The sequence below is a fragment of the Podarcis filfolensis genome (genome assembly GCF_964270895.1).
Source record: "Podarcis filfolensis genome assembly, chromosome: 2".
In the NCBI taxonomy this organism is placed as follows: Eukaryota; Metazoa; Chordata; class Lepidosauria; order Squamata; family Lacertidae; genus Podarcis; species Podarcis filfolensis.
Genome location: NC_139605.1, coordinates 17162488 through 17176708, shown reverse-complemented (window position 1 = coordinate 17176708; position 14221 = coordinate 17162488). Strand labels below are relative to the sequence as shown.

Sequence of the window (14221 nt, the reverse complement as noted above, 5' to 3'; positions counted from 1 at the left end):
AGGAAGAACTTTCTGACGGTAAGCACGGTTCAACAGTGGAACAGACTCCCACAAGAGGTAGTGGACTCTCCTTCCTTGGAGGTTTTTAAGCAGAGATTGGATGGTCATCTGTTATGGATGCTTTAGTTGAGATTCCTGCATCGCAGGGGGTTGGACTAGATGATCTGGCGGGTCTCTTCTAACTATACAATTCTATGATTCCAGGTACCTCTAATAAGGTACATAAAACACCATCTCCGTGATGCCCGCAAGAACAGAGGTATGCCTGGGTGGGAACAGGCATTCCTCCTCTGCTCTGCTCATTGCAAACCTTTAAGCCCATTCCCAACAACACTGTGAGCCAGTTCAGCCACTCAGGGGGAAAAAAGGACATGGTATACAGTCCACCTGGGATTGTATCGCCTCATTATGGAGAGATGCAGGTCCTACCGTTGGGCGATGAGGTGACTATGTAAGGAGGTAGATGCTGAAAGTGGGTGGGGAGGCAGGCAGCAGCCCCACTGCTGTTTCTTCCAAGTTCCCTAGCTGTGTAACTAACTGCCTGTTGGGGGAAGAGCTGTGTGCATCATGTGACCTGCCCCGCCCCCCTGCTGCTCTCAAGTAACACTCAGCTCCTGGTTGAGCTGGCGCCATCCTCTTCTCTGCCTCGGGCAGCAAAATGTCTTGGTCCGGCTCTGAACACAAGATTTGCCGCACCTTTCAATGCCCCCTACATCGAAGAAACTGTGTGGCATTCAGTGTTGTGCTGTCACAATCATTCCATCAGCGCGAGCGTTTCTGCTTTCCAGGTGGAACCAATTCCGCTTTCCTTCCCCCCTCCCCAGCCGTGTGCTGTTCTGGGGGCTCTCCTGACCCCCCCACCCCACCCGCCAGCTGCTTTTGGAGTCGTGTGGGGACAAAGCCCCGGTTGCCCTAGCCGGATTAATTCATCTGGTCGGCCACTGTGAGATCCAGCAGGCTCTGCTTGCGTTCTGATTGTGCTGGCTCCCACTAGCACAACCGTGTGGTCGAATCCGGCCCTCTCAGAACATGGAAACCCCATAAGGGAGGCCTGTATGGGAGGCCCACAAGCAGCTTCCCCACAGCTTCCTCCTCCTCTTTCAAAACACTAGCTGTCTACATGCAGGAGTTTTGTTTTGTTCTTTAATGTGAAGAAGTGCTCAAGTAGTCGTTCCTCCACGCCCACAAACACCCATTCTGAAATGCTACCGTCCCAGCAGAGCTGTTACCTCGTACTTTTTCAGCATCAGCTGAGGGGCGGTGGTGGAGGAAAGATGAATACTTCCTCTCTTGCCTCACCCCGCAAGCCAAAACAGATCTGGAAGTTGAGGTCCGTCGCCCAGTTAGGAGGTGGGGGGAAGTTGCGGCCAACCATCTTGGGCAAGGGTGGACGCCCAGCCCGAGCTGCTTTCCCCCAGTCTCCATGTATCTGGGGGCACGAACCCCTTCACGCCCCAGCCCTGCAGACCCCCAGGATGGACAGCATTAGGGATAGGGCTCTGGAAGGGAGTTGGGACCTTGGGCCACGTGGGAGCAGCTGGCGGGTTGCTGTTCCTGTCGCCCTCGACCCACCAGGGTGGCACGATAGAGAGAGCGGGCTCAGGAACACTCGGGGCCGGCTCCTTGTAGCGCTTGGAGCCCCCTTTCCCACCCTCGGCCCCTCCCCGCGCCCCTCCCTTGGGGGGCCGGTTGGCGGCGTGCGTGCGCTGGTGGCGGTTGCGGTGGGAGCTGCGGCTGAAGCATTTCCCGCACACGGGGCACTGGTACGGCTTCTCGCCCGTGTGGACCCTCCGGTGCCTCTCCAGGTGCGAGACGAAGCCGAAGCTCTTGCCACAGGCGGCGCACTCGTAGGGCTTCTCGCCCCGGTGGGTCCTCTGGTGGGTCAGCAGCTGGGCACTAGCCACAAAGCGCTTCCCGCACTCCTTGCACTTGTGGGGCTTCCCGCTCGAGTGGGTCCTCTGATGCTGCAGGAGGGTGGAGCTGACGCTGAAGCTCTTCCCGCACTCGTTGCAGCGGTAGGGCTTCTCCCCCGTGTGGATCCTCCGGTGCCGGTCCAGGTGGGAGCTGACGCTGAAGCTCTTTCCGCAATCCCCACAGGCGTAAGGCTTCTCTCCCGTGTGGATCCTCCGGTGCCTCTCCAAGTGCGAGCTCCAGCTGAAGCTCTTCCCGCAGTCGGCGCACCCGTAACGCTTGCTCTCGGCCGTGTGGGATTTCTGGTGCTTGACCAGAGACGCCAGCTCCCCGTAGGTCTTCCCGCACTCGCCGCACTTGTGGGGTCTGTCGGGCGAGTGCACGCGCTGGTGCCTCTCGAGGTGCGAGCTGACGCTGAAAGCCTTCCCGCACTCTTCGCACCGGTACGGCTTCTCGCCCGTGTGGATCCTCTTGTGCTTGATGAGGGCCGAGCACCAGCTGAACTTTTTTCCGCACTCCGGGCACTGGTAAGGCCTCTCTCCCGTGTGGATCCTCTGGTGCTTCACCAGTGACGAACTCTGGCCGAAGCCTTTCCCGCAGTCCGCGCACTTGTGGGGCTTCTCGCTGCAAGGTGGCGGTGAGGCAGGCGGCGGCAGTGGAGAGGGTGGGTTGGGGGCGGCCCGTTTGCGGCTGCAGTCGGAGCATTTGGTGGGATCCCGGCCCCCTGCCGGGGACGTCCCAAGGTGATGGAGGGCAGCTGCGCTGAGGTAGAAGCTCTTGCCGCAGTCCGCACACTGCCGTGGCTTCTCGCCCGTGTGGATCCGCTGGTGCCTGTAGAGGTGGGAGCTGCGGCTGAAGCTCTTCCCGCAGTCGGTGCACTGATAGGGCCTCTCTCCCGTGTGGATCCTCTGGTGCCTCTCGAGGTGGGACGTGAAGCTGAAGCTCTTCCCGCAGTCGGGGCACTCGTACGGCTTCTGGCCCAGGTGCTTCCTCTGGTGAGCGGCCAAGTTGGCGCTGAGGTTGAAGCCCTTCCCGCAGTCCCCACACTGGTAGGGCTTATCGTTCGCGTGAGTCCTCTGGTGCTGCGCCAGGGTGGAGCTGACGGTGAAGCTCTTCCCGCAGTCTTTGCACTGGTACGGCTTCTCGCCAGTGTGGATCCGCCGGTGCCTCTCCAGGTGCGACCCGACGCTGAAGGCCTTCCCGCACTCCTTGCAGGCGTAGGGCTTCTCCCCGGTGTGAACCCTCCGGTGCCGCTCCAGATGAGAGGTCCAGCTGAAGCTCTTCCCGCAGTCCTCACACTTGTAGGGCTTGTCGCCCGCATGGCACTTCCGGTGCTTGGCCAGGGCCTCGGCCTCGGAGAAGCTCTTCTCACACCCGTCGCACTTGTGGGGCCTTTCGTCCAAGTGAAGCCTCTGGTGCCTGAGGAGGTTGGACTTCTGGCTGAAGCTTTTGCCGCACTCGGGGCAGTGGTGGCCCCTCTTGGTCCCTTGCGGCTTCCCAGGGGGCAGCAGGAGTTTGGAAGCGTTCACTGCCTGCTTTTCCTTCTCTGCCTTTCCTTCTGCTGCTTCCGTGCGCCTCAGTCTCCCTTCTGGCTGGCTCTCTCCCTCTACTGGACTCCCATCCAGGGTGCTCTCTGCCTGCAGGTCTGTCTTGCTCAAAGCCTCTTGCTGATGGGTATCCTCATTCTTCCTTCTCAGCTCGTCACCTAAGACAAATGAAGCAAATGTGAGCTGCCTTCTGTGGTACACCTTTCACCACAACTTAACTGTTGTTTTTTTTTGACAATATTTGTTATTAATTTTCAGTTACAATAATTCATGGTAGCCTCATTATAACTATGCCAAATTACAATACCATTACTAATCCCAATCATTCAAATGCCAAATTATATAATTTACGTGGCCTCCCACGTGCTAGAATTGATAATTACTTTGTTTCTGCGTTCTAAGTTCTTATTCTTCTCAGTTACATTCCATTCAAAATAACCACCCCTTATTTAAACAACTGCGGGATGCGGGTGGTGCTATGGTATAAATCACTGAGCCTAGGGCTTGCCAATCGGAAGGTTGGTTGTGGTCCAAAAACAGCCAGAGGCCCAAATTTGGGAAGCCCTAATCTAAGCCATGTATTTTGTAATTTAGAAAGATATTTTGCCTGACTTATCTACTGCTATTTGCTGCTTGAATCAAGTCTGCAACTTTACGTAAGCAAATAATATTATTATATTTTACATTACAGAGTTCTGTGTTGTTATTTTGTATAGATGGATAAACAAAGTCTCTCATGAAACTCTGGTCTGCAAAAAGGCATCCTGGATAATTCTAGAAAGCTACACAACTTTGTCCCAAGTTTCCATGTTAGTGTTAGAAAGGATGGTATATTCTTAACTCTGCTAAACTAGATGCTAATATTACCCAAGTGAGTGAGAGGAAGGATAATTCATAAACAATGTATGCTATCCTACCTTCCACATCCATCCCAACAACTTAATCACTTAGCCCTGAATGACTGGCATCTCCAAAATGGGAAGAGTTGGGGGGGATGGAGATCTCTCTGTCTGGTATTTGATCTGCAATGGCTCATTCACACATGCAAGTCACCACTTGATAACCAACAGAGTAATTGAGTGTTGAACATGTAGATGAGAATCAGTCCTAGATATGCTATAAGTGCCTGAAAGGGACACAACTTATCGCACCACGTTGTTCAGGTTGGACCTAGCTGGAATAGCTCAGTCGGTAGAGCATGAGACTCTTAATCTCAGGCTTGTGGGTTCGAACCCCACATTGGGTAAAAAGATTCCTGCATTGCAAAAGTTTGGATGACCCTCGTGGTCCCTTCCAACTCTACAATTCTATGATTCCCACCCAGGAGAGACCACTAGTCTGGTTCAGGAGAGCTACCTTTGAGTTCTGAAGTTCAATTCCATTTTTTTAAAAATGCTGGTTCCTCACCTGGGCTAGACATCTCCCTTGGCATCTCCCTTCCCCCCGGCTCCTGAAAATCTGGAACCCATGGGTCTTCCCCTCGGTCCATCCAGGAGAGCAGGTCAGGTTTGGAAAGTGGAAATCCAGCTGATGAGAAAACGAAGGTGGCACTTCAGTAAAGGTAAAAAGGTAGTGGTTAAGAGCAGTAGACTCGTAATCTGGTGAACCAGGTTCGCTTCCCTGCTCCTCCACATGCAGCTGCTGGGTGACCTTGGGCTAGTCACACTTCTCTGAAGTCTCTCAGCCTCACTCACCTCACGGAGTGTTTGTTGTGGGGGGGAGGAAGGGAAAGGAGATTGTTAGCTGCTTTGAGACTCCTTAAAAGGTAAAGGTACCCCTGGACGGATTAAGTCCAGTCAAAGGTGAATACGGGGTTACAGCGCTCATCTTGCTTTCAGACCGAGGGAACCAGCGTTTGTCCACAGACAGCTTTCCGGGTCATGTGGCCAGCATGACTAAACCACTTCTGGCGCAACGGGACACTGTGACGGAAGCCAGAGTGCACGGAAATGCCATTTAGCTTCCCGCCACCGTGGTACCTATTTATGTACTTGCACTGGCATGCTTTCGAACTGCTAGGTTCGCAGGAGCTAGGACAGAGCAATGGGAGCTCACCACTGTTGCGGGGATTTGAACCACTGACCTTCTGATTGGGAAGCCCAAGAAGCTCAGTGGTTTAGACCACAGTGCCACCCACATCCCTACCTGGCACTTCAGTACCATGAACAGGGCCCCATCCCTCTTTCTTGCTGGGCTACCTTCCTTTGCACGTTTGCTCAAGTGATGCTTGCAGTGCAATCGTATACAGGTCTTCTCAGAAGCAAGTCCCACTGCTCACAGCCAGACTATGCCGTTATGAGAGCCACCAACTTATGGGGCAACTCTAATTGTATCTACTCAGAAGTCAATCCAACTGAATTCACTGGGGCTTACCCCTAGGTCAGAACGTAAGAGGAGTCCTGCTGGATCAGGCCAATGGCCCAACTAGTCCAGCATCCGGTTCCCACAGCGGCCCACCAGATGCCTATGAGAAGCCCACAAGCGGGATCAGAGCGCATGAGCCCTCTCCCTTCCTGGGGTTTCCACCATCTGGTGTTCAGAAGATCACTGACTCTGATCCAGCTTGCAGAATTTTTTCTGAGTGCAGAATGTGGGTTGATACAGCAAATAATTTCCTTTGTTGCTGTTGTTGTTTTTTCTCATAGAGCACGACGTTTACTGCATGGGACTCACCTGACGCCAGTCCTCTGCGATGCGAGTCGGCCAGCGCAGTGATCCGGGGAAGGCTGATGGCCATCTCTTCTGCTAACAAGATGAGAGGATGCCGTCAGAACACAAGGCAGGCTGGCCGGGGCGTTGGGCTTTGAGCCTTGAGATGCTGCTGGCTAACTTCCCCCATGCGAAAGCATTCTCCCAGTGCAAACCCTCGTCACTGCAGCAACACTCTCCTCCCTACCTTATGTAGCGGCTGGGTTACACTAATCCAGAATGCGGTAGCTAGACTGGTGACAGGCGCTGAGACCACATAACACAGGTCTTGAAAGACCTACATTGGCTCCCAGTACATTTCTGAGCACAATTCAAAGTGTTGGTGTTGACCTTTAACGCCCTAAATGGCCTCGGCCCGGTATGCCTGAAGGAGCGTCTCCACCCCCATCGTTCAGCCCAGACACTGAGGTCCAGCGCCGAGGGCCTTCTGGCAGTTCCCTCATTGTGAGAAGCAAAGCTCCAGGGAACCAGGCAGAGGGCCTTCTCAGTAGTGGTGCCCGCCCTGTGGAACGCCCTCCCATCAGATGTCAAGGAAATAAAAAACTACCTGACGTTTAGAAGACATTTGAAGGCAGCCCTGTTTAGGGAAGTTTTTAATGTGTGACATTTTGATGTATTTTTAATCTTTGTTGGAAGCCACCCAGAGTGGCTGGGGAAACCCAGCCAGATGGGCGGGGTACAAATAATAAATTATTATTATTATTATTACGCTACGAAGGCCGAATGCGTCAGGGAATAAGTTTTCTAAGTGCAGACGCCACCAGAACATTCTGGTACATTCTGCTTTCAAAGGTTCTGAAGTGTTCTGGAGGGCACAGAGAGGGCACAGCTGTTGGTTTTCTACTGTGCTATCTCCAAACTTCAAGCATGTTTGCCCCAGAGACAGTCTATATCAACTGCCTGCCAGGGAGCTCACGTAGAGGAAGGAAAAAGGTTGTTTTCTGCTGCTCCAGAGAAGCGGACACGGAGCAATGGATCCAAACTACAAGAAAGAAGATTCCACCTAAACATTAGGAAGAACTTCCTGACAGTAAGAGCTGTTCGACAGTGGAATTTGCTGCCAAGGAGTGTGGTGGAGTCTCCTTCTTTGGAGGTCTTTAAGCAGAGGCTTGACAACCATATGTCAGGAGTGCTCTGATGGTGTTTCCTGCTTGGCAGGGGGTTGGACTTGATGGCCCTTGTGGTCTCTTCCAACTCTATGATTCTATGATTCTATGATTCTACTCTTCCTTCTTGTACCGTCCTGTTCTTACTTTCATTTTGGCATTTATATTCATGCGGTGTGATTTTTTTTGACTGCTGAAACTGGATTTGCTAAATAGGAGCTAAGTTTTGCCTTGCTGGGGAGCTAGCAACAAACAGTAAGATGGATGCCTTAGTAAATCTCTACTCAATACATTTTCTGCCATCTGTGTCTTTACGGAATCCACTTATCTGCCAAAAGTTCTGCTATTCCGCTAACCAAACGACGATTTAAGACCCTGGAGAGCCCTGCCAATCAGTGTAGGCAATAGTGAACTAGATGGGCCAAGAGCCTGACTTGAGATAAAGGCCGCTTCCTATTCACCCTTGCCCACGGAGTTCTTTGGGGTTTTCACTGCCAGTCCCTTAAAGGTAAAGGGACCCCTGACCATTAGGTCCAGTCGTGGCCGACTCTGGGGTTGCAGTGCTCATCTCGCTTTATTGGCTGAGGGAGCCGGCGTACAGCTTCCAGGTCATGTGGCCAGCATGACTAAGCCGCTTCTGGCAAACCAGAGCAGCGCATGGAAACGCTGTTTACCTTCCTGCCGGAGCGGTACCTATTTATCTACTTGCACTTAAGAGTGCTTTCAAACTGCTAGGTGGGCAGGAGCAGGGACCGAGCAACGGGAGCTCACCCCGTCACGGGGATTCGAACCACTGACCTTCTGATCGGCAAGTCCTAGGCTCTGTGGTTTAACCCACAGCGCCACCCGCATCCCGCCAGTCCCTTATATTACAGTAATATATTACAGCAATAATCATAACAATAAAAACAGGCTGTCTCGCAGGCTGTTTCTTTTAAAAATCAAAGTGTGGCTACATGTTTGTTTTTTTTATTTACCTTTTCGCTCTGACACGACAGGAATGTAGAACGAGTTGTAAAGAATGGAATGGCGGCGAAAGAACAAGGAAAATGTCTATTGTGGCTATTGTGCATGTGGCTGTCTAAAGGGAGAAGGTCCTCATGTTCCAGGGTCCAGAATTGCCTCACTGGCACTGCTGGAATCCTTACCCAGAGAGATTAGCGTCTCATAATTCTCCTGCATGATATTCCAGCAGAGGGCTCAGGTGGCGAGGCCCTGCTCTCCTGCGAAGTGCACCTTTGGTCTCGGAGGCCTCTCGCATCTGTAAGGAGAAGTTTGCCCATCCATCAAACTAGCCCTGGAGGAAAACCTGCCTGCCCAATTTGAAACACACGTTTTTTGCCCGTGTGTGAATGACGTTGACTTTGGAGGCTGCAGGGGGGAAACAACCCCAAGATATGACCTGCTCATTGTGGCAAACATTTGAATGGATGCTCTTAATGTTTTCTTCCACGTGGCAGGTTCGGGGGACCATTTTCAACCTGAGGGCCATATTTCCCTCTGGGCAGCTTTCCAAGGGCCACATGCCAGAGGTGGGCTGGGCCAGAGGACAAAGTGGGCAGAGCAGCACATTTAAATGTTACCTTTGTACCATAGACTAGTTTCTACGCACATCTACACAACTTCCAGAAAAGCGATAGGCATTTTCAGAGTTCAAGTGACTCATTCCTGCCAGGATAAACTTGGGGTGCGTTTAGCACATTGAAGACATTTCACTGCAGGGTTTCCCAAACTTGGGTCTCTGGTTGTTTTCGGACTACAATTCCCACCATCCCTGACCACTGGTCTTGCTAGGTGGGGATGATGGGAAATGTAGTTCAAAAACAACCAGAGACCCAAGTCTCTGCGTAACCTGGGTTTTGGTTACGCCTGCCTGAACTATAAACCAGCACTGCGCACCTACCTGAGTAGCAGGGATTGGCTCCTTGTGGTGCCTAGTGAAAAATCAGAAAGAAAGGAAGGTTAGTATGCAACAGACTGGGTATAAATAAAGGGACATTAGGGACATTTTCCCTCTTACACTTATATCCTAGGTTTCTTCCATCACGGGACCCAAAGCAGACTACATGTGGTGCCCAGGTGTTCTCCTTTCCAGCCACGGATCAGACCCAGGCCTGCTTAGCTTCAGCAAGGTAGTGGCTTCATGTGCCCCTTGGACCACACCCTGGGACTACAACTCCCATAATTCCTGTGTGAGCTGGCGGCAAGAATATTAATGGCCCAAAAATGGAAACAAGAGGAGTTACCGACCCTTGAAGAGTGGAGAATGAAACTTATGGATTACGCAGAATTGGACAAAATGACTGGGAAAATTAGATATCAAAGGGATCACAAGTTCATCGAGGACTGGGGAAAGTTCACGGATTATCTGAAAAGCATATGTGATGAACAGACAACGCTAGTGGGATTTAAAGAGGCTTTGTGATAGTTAAAGATGTATTGTAAAAAAGAAACAGAAATGAAAGGATAATATTAATTGGCAATATTAAATATAGAAAATGAGTAAAGATAGAAAATATGGATGTTTGGTGGAGGAGCTGGTGGAAGTACAAAAACTGGAAATTTGTGAACATGGTTGTGCTGATGAATTTGTAAAGGAAAAATTTAATAAAAATTATTATATATATAAAAAAATTCCTGTGTGAGCTGGGGCTGCTGGGAGCTGAAGTCCAGCAATATCCAGGAGGCCACAAACTCTCCATGCCAGCCTCGGTCTCTCTGGCCCCACCATCACAAAACGGCAACACCACACCAATATTGAGGAACTTCCTGCCTGCTGCTGCCTGCCTGCTGTTGACTCTGTCTCCCCCTAGTGTTGGGCTCCCTGCCTTCCACCCCGTCAGTTCCAACGAGCACCAGCCACCTTGGCTTACCGGATATTTCTGCAGGAATCAAAATTTAATTGGCGACACATGCTGGCATATCGATGCCGCCGAGGTCACGCAGATGCCGTGAAACACTTGCATGCCTGGGCAGCACCCATCCTGCAATAAGCACCTGTCCAGTAGCCCCTTTAGTCCGTTGTAAAAAATGAACGCAAAAATCTTGTGGCACCTTGAAAGCCGGTGGAGTAAGTTAAGGAGCACCAGATCCAAACCCTGTTTGGCAGAAGGGCTTCTGTTGCTGCTCTGCGTAAGAGGAAACGAGCCTTTAAAATAGTATTCTGTGCTGGGTGGTCAGGCCATGTGACTAAGCTGAACAATCTTAGGATCCAACTTGGGTCCTCTGTCTCTGGCCCTGTTCCATCCATAAAGCACCCATTTTGCGGGACTTGGAGAGCTGAGCAAATTACACTGAGTTGGGGTTGGAGACTTAACTCTGGTTGAGCCAGAGATTTGCTGCATCATCAATAATAATAATAATAATAATAATAATAATAATAATAATGTATTATTTATAACCCGACCATCTGGCTGGATTTCCCCAGCCACTCTGGGTGGCTCCCAACGTAATTAAAAGCACAATAAAACACCAAACATTAAAAACTTCCCTAAACAGGGCAGCCTTCAGAGGTCTTCTGAAAGTTAGATAGTTGTTTATTTCCTTGACATCTGATGGGAGGGTGTTCCACAGGGCGGGCACCACTACCGAGAAGGCCCTCTGCCTGGTTCACTGTAACTTTGCTTCTCACAGCAAGGGAACTGCCAGAAGGCCCTCGGCGCTGGACCTCAGTGTCTGGGCTGAATGATGGGGGTGGAGATGCTCCTTCAGGTGTACTGGGCCGAGGTTGGTTAGGGCTTTAAAGGTCAGCACCAACACTTTGAATTGTGCGCTTTGAATAGCTGCTCATCCCGGCCGATCTTGACATAGGATTGCCCTCTTAAACAAATGGCATAAGTAAATTATGACATAAGCTTCTGTGCATTGCATACAGTCCACTTTCTCAGATACATGAAGTGTTAACCAGAGTAGGGTGGATGGCCACTTTTCATAACGTAAACACCACTGTCTATATACTGTCCTGCGATTACGACCTATGCAATATGTATATGTACCTGCAATGCAGGATTACTCTTCATGCAACTGAGAACCTGAAATACAGACCGTGAAAGTTTATGCCATAACAATTTATTCAGCATTCATCCTAAAGTTTACGTGGTGACTGGTCTTCACTGAGCACTCATTCAGATTTGTTTGTGGGGTGTCACTCGTTAATCCCACACTTTCCAGCCTATTTTCAAGTCACTTTCCCAACTGCAAATAGCCATTATTGTTTAAAGATTAGTTGTACAGAGGCTGTGTAGACAACCTTTGGCCGGCCTGCCAGCTGTTGCTAAACTACAACTCCCATCATCCCTGGCCATTGGCCATGCTTGCTGCGGGTGATGGGAGTTGTAGTCCAGCAAAACATGCAACAGGTCAAAGGTTTCCCACTCCTGCGCCAGAGCTTGAATCCGCTTTAATTGCGCAAACCCAAATTCCCTGGCAAAATAGTGACAGTGGAAGTGCCCTTAGTCTTTGTTTATTCTAGAACATAATGTATTTGTGTTTTTATATTGTGATTTTATGTTGTGAATTGCCCTGAGACCTGCAGACATAGGGTGGTATACAAAGTTAATTTAATAATAATAATACATTCATTGCGCTTTGCAATGCAAATGATTAACAAGGCAATAGGTCAACTAAAGACACATACAATAAAAAGGTACTACAAACTCTTTTTATGCAAGAAAATTGGGACAGTTGCTGTTTCTAATTCTGCCTGGATTTTGCTCCCTTCCTGGGTTCATTGGTTTGTTACAGCGACCCCATTCTTATTCCGTCTTGCAGCTTTATCATTTACACGTGTTAACTGCCTTCTCCGTAGATCAAGCGTCAGAGCTTGCATTGTATGAAGAAACACTATTTTTTTTAAAAAAAATCACTAAACGAAAGCATGCCCTCATGCGCCACCATTGAACAGCAAACCCTTGACTGATGGCAGCCGAGAATTTTTCATCGCATAGTAGACCCCCCGTGGAAAGTGTGGGGCGGGGATGGGGCGGGGTCACCCCTTCTTCTTTCACCAACCTGCTTGTGAACGGGAGCATCTCCCGGAGTGGCCAATTCCGTGTCAAGCGAGTGCGCGCACAGCTTTGGGAGGTTCGCGCAGGCTGCAGCTCCGAGATGCGCAGGCGATCAAGGCAGCAGGATGAGACGCAGCCACCGCCCCCCACCCTCCCCAGTCTTTTGCCTTCAGCTTCCTTACAGCCCTCCAACCTCAGGGCATTCCCGCAGCCCTGGATCGGCTGTCCTTGCGAGCCGGAGACCTTCCCACCTTGGCCGGGCAATGGCAAGGGAGGCGTCCCGTCTAGGGCACGCAGGTCTCCCGCGGGCATCGACTCCGGCTGGGGCGCCAGAGCAGCTGATCCCGCCCGCTTCTCAGCTGCATCCGAGTCACCCAGGAAGCTCAACGCCCGGAGGAAACACGCAGAGAGAGCGCGAGAGAGAAAGAGCCGCGTTTCTCTCTCTTCCCCAAGCCATACTCAGAGCCCTCTGGTGGCTGCCGAGGACGGAGCCTCCTCTCCGGACCGGCTTGGAAGATCTGGACAGAGAGATGGATGGATAGGCTCAGGGGAACCCGTCGCCAGCGCCTCTGTCTCCAGCTGCGGTGCTGGGACTGCTGGCTGGTGATGTAGGAGTCAGACACCCAGGGTGTAGATTTGGGTGTTCTTCTTGGTTGTTGTTTTTTTAATGTCTCAATATTAATTGCATTTAACTTTTGGCTAAAATGCACCCTTTCTTGCGTGCCTGCGTTTTGTGACTCTCATAAATCCCTCCTACCAGTGCCAGATTTACGTATAAGCTAAACAAGCTATAGCTTAGGGTCCCACTCTCTTGGGGGCCCCAAAAAAAGTTAAAGGGAAAAAAACCACTGGATGTACATTTCCAAAATATAAGATAAAAAACAAATAAAATAAAACTTACATACAGCAACAGTGTTTTGTGTTGTGTAGACTCCTATTTGTTATGTGCAAATGGCTTTAGATACCTATTAGGTCCATAAATTACCAAATAGCATATATTTAACAACAACAACAAAAACCAGCGACAATTTGTTGTTGACAAAGGACAGCTGGACATATAAAAGGCCCCGTTACCTTCAGTAGCTTAGGGCCTCATCAAACCTAAATCCGGCCCTGGACCCAGAGTGTAGATTTTGGTGTTGTTGTTGTGTTTGTTTTTAATGTCTCAATATTAATTGCATTTAACTTTTGGCTAAAATTCATCCATTCCTGCGTGCCTTCCTTTTGTGACTCTCATAAATCCCTCCTACACATTTGTGCAAATTAATTGAAACAAAGCATGTTTTCTATCTTACTTGTAATCCTGTGCTCAAAACAAATATGAAAAGTCAGTTGATCATTATGGCGTCAGAAGACTGCAGCCAATAGAAGGAATGAAGCGCTCACCACAATATATTGAGGTTCTACGAAAGAGAGTTATTCCAGAGCTGGAAAAGAAGTATCCAGATGGTACTAGGATATTGCAGCAGGACCTAGCCCCCTGTCACACATCGAAAGTGGTGAAGAAATTCATGACAGAGCAGCAAATACAGCTACTTGATTGGCCAGGGAATTCCATGGACGTAAATCCCATTGAGAATTTGTGGGCTATATGCAAAAGTCGCTTCCGTGCTGTAGACTGTACGACTGGAGAAGCTCCTTCTGATTCAAGTGTGGTACAGGGATCCGAAAACCAACAGTGACTGTTCGAAACTAGAAGACTGCGTGCCAAACCGTGTTCAAATGCTGCTTAAAAATAGCGGAGATCATATCTGTTACTAATGTACGTATATGTGAGTTTTGGGCAATAAACTACATTGCTTGTTTCAATTAATTTGCACAAGGGTGTACACTGCGTTCCATCCATAGGAGCCAAATCCTAGGGGTCGAGGGGTCTTTGGCTCCCCCCATAAGATATTTGAGGGTCAGCCATGGGCGTAGGCAGGGGGGCAGCGCCCTCCTG

General features: G+C 50.2%; 1 protein-coding gene across 4 annotated transcripts; it reads right to left on the bottom strand.

The window, feature by feature from the left end:
* Positions 1-1129: 1129 nt before the first annotated feature.
* On the bottom strand, positions 1130-12874 carry LOC310756528 (uncharacterized protein). 4 transcript variants are annotated; one of them, XM_083600759.1, is made up of 6 exons: positions 12284-12874; positions 9177-9207; positions 8422-8534; positions 6132-6200; positions 4866-4985; positions 1130-3616 (listed from the first exon to the last, which is right to left on the bottom strand). In XM_083600759.1, exons 3-6 carry the CDS (start codon positions 8453-8455, stop codon positions 1344-1346), a joined length of 2496 nt encoding a protein of 831 aa, XP_083456885.1. In that variant the 5' UTR covers positions 8456-8534; positions 9177-9207; positions 12284-12874; the 3' UTR covers positions 1130-1343. The 4 variants fall into 4 exon arrangements, with proteins under 4 accessions (XP_083456885.1, XP_083456884.1, XP_083456886.1 ...); XM_083600758.1 differs by having other exon boundaries at positions 6132-6203; positions 12284-12873; XM_083600760.1 differs by lacking the exon at positions 8422-8534 and having other exon boundaries at positions 6132-6203.
* Between the last annotated feature and the right edge of the window lie 1347 nt (positions 12875-14221).

Excerpts from the sequence above, each read along its gene's own strand:
- LOC310756528 (XM_083600758.1), bottom strand. The coding sequence starts at position 8,455 with ATGCAGGAGAATTATGAGACGCTAATCTCTCTGG. Across the intron at positions 6,204-8,421 it reads TGAGACGCTAATCTCTCTGG|CAGAAGAGATGGCCATCAGC; the intron begins GTAAGGATTCCA and ends TCATCTTGTTAG. Across the intron at positions 4,986-6,131 it reads TCGCAGAGGACTGGCGTCAG|CTGGATTTCCACTTTCCAAA; the intron begins GTGAGTCCCATG and ends TTTTCTCATCAG.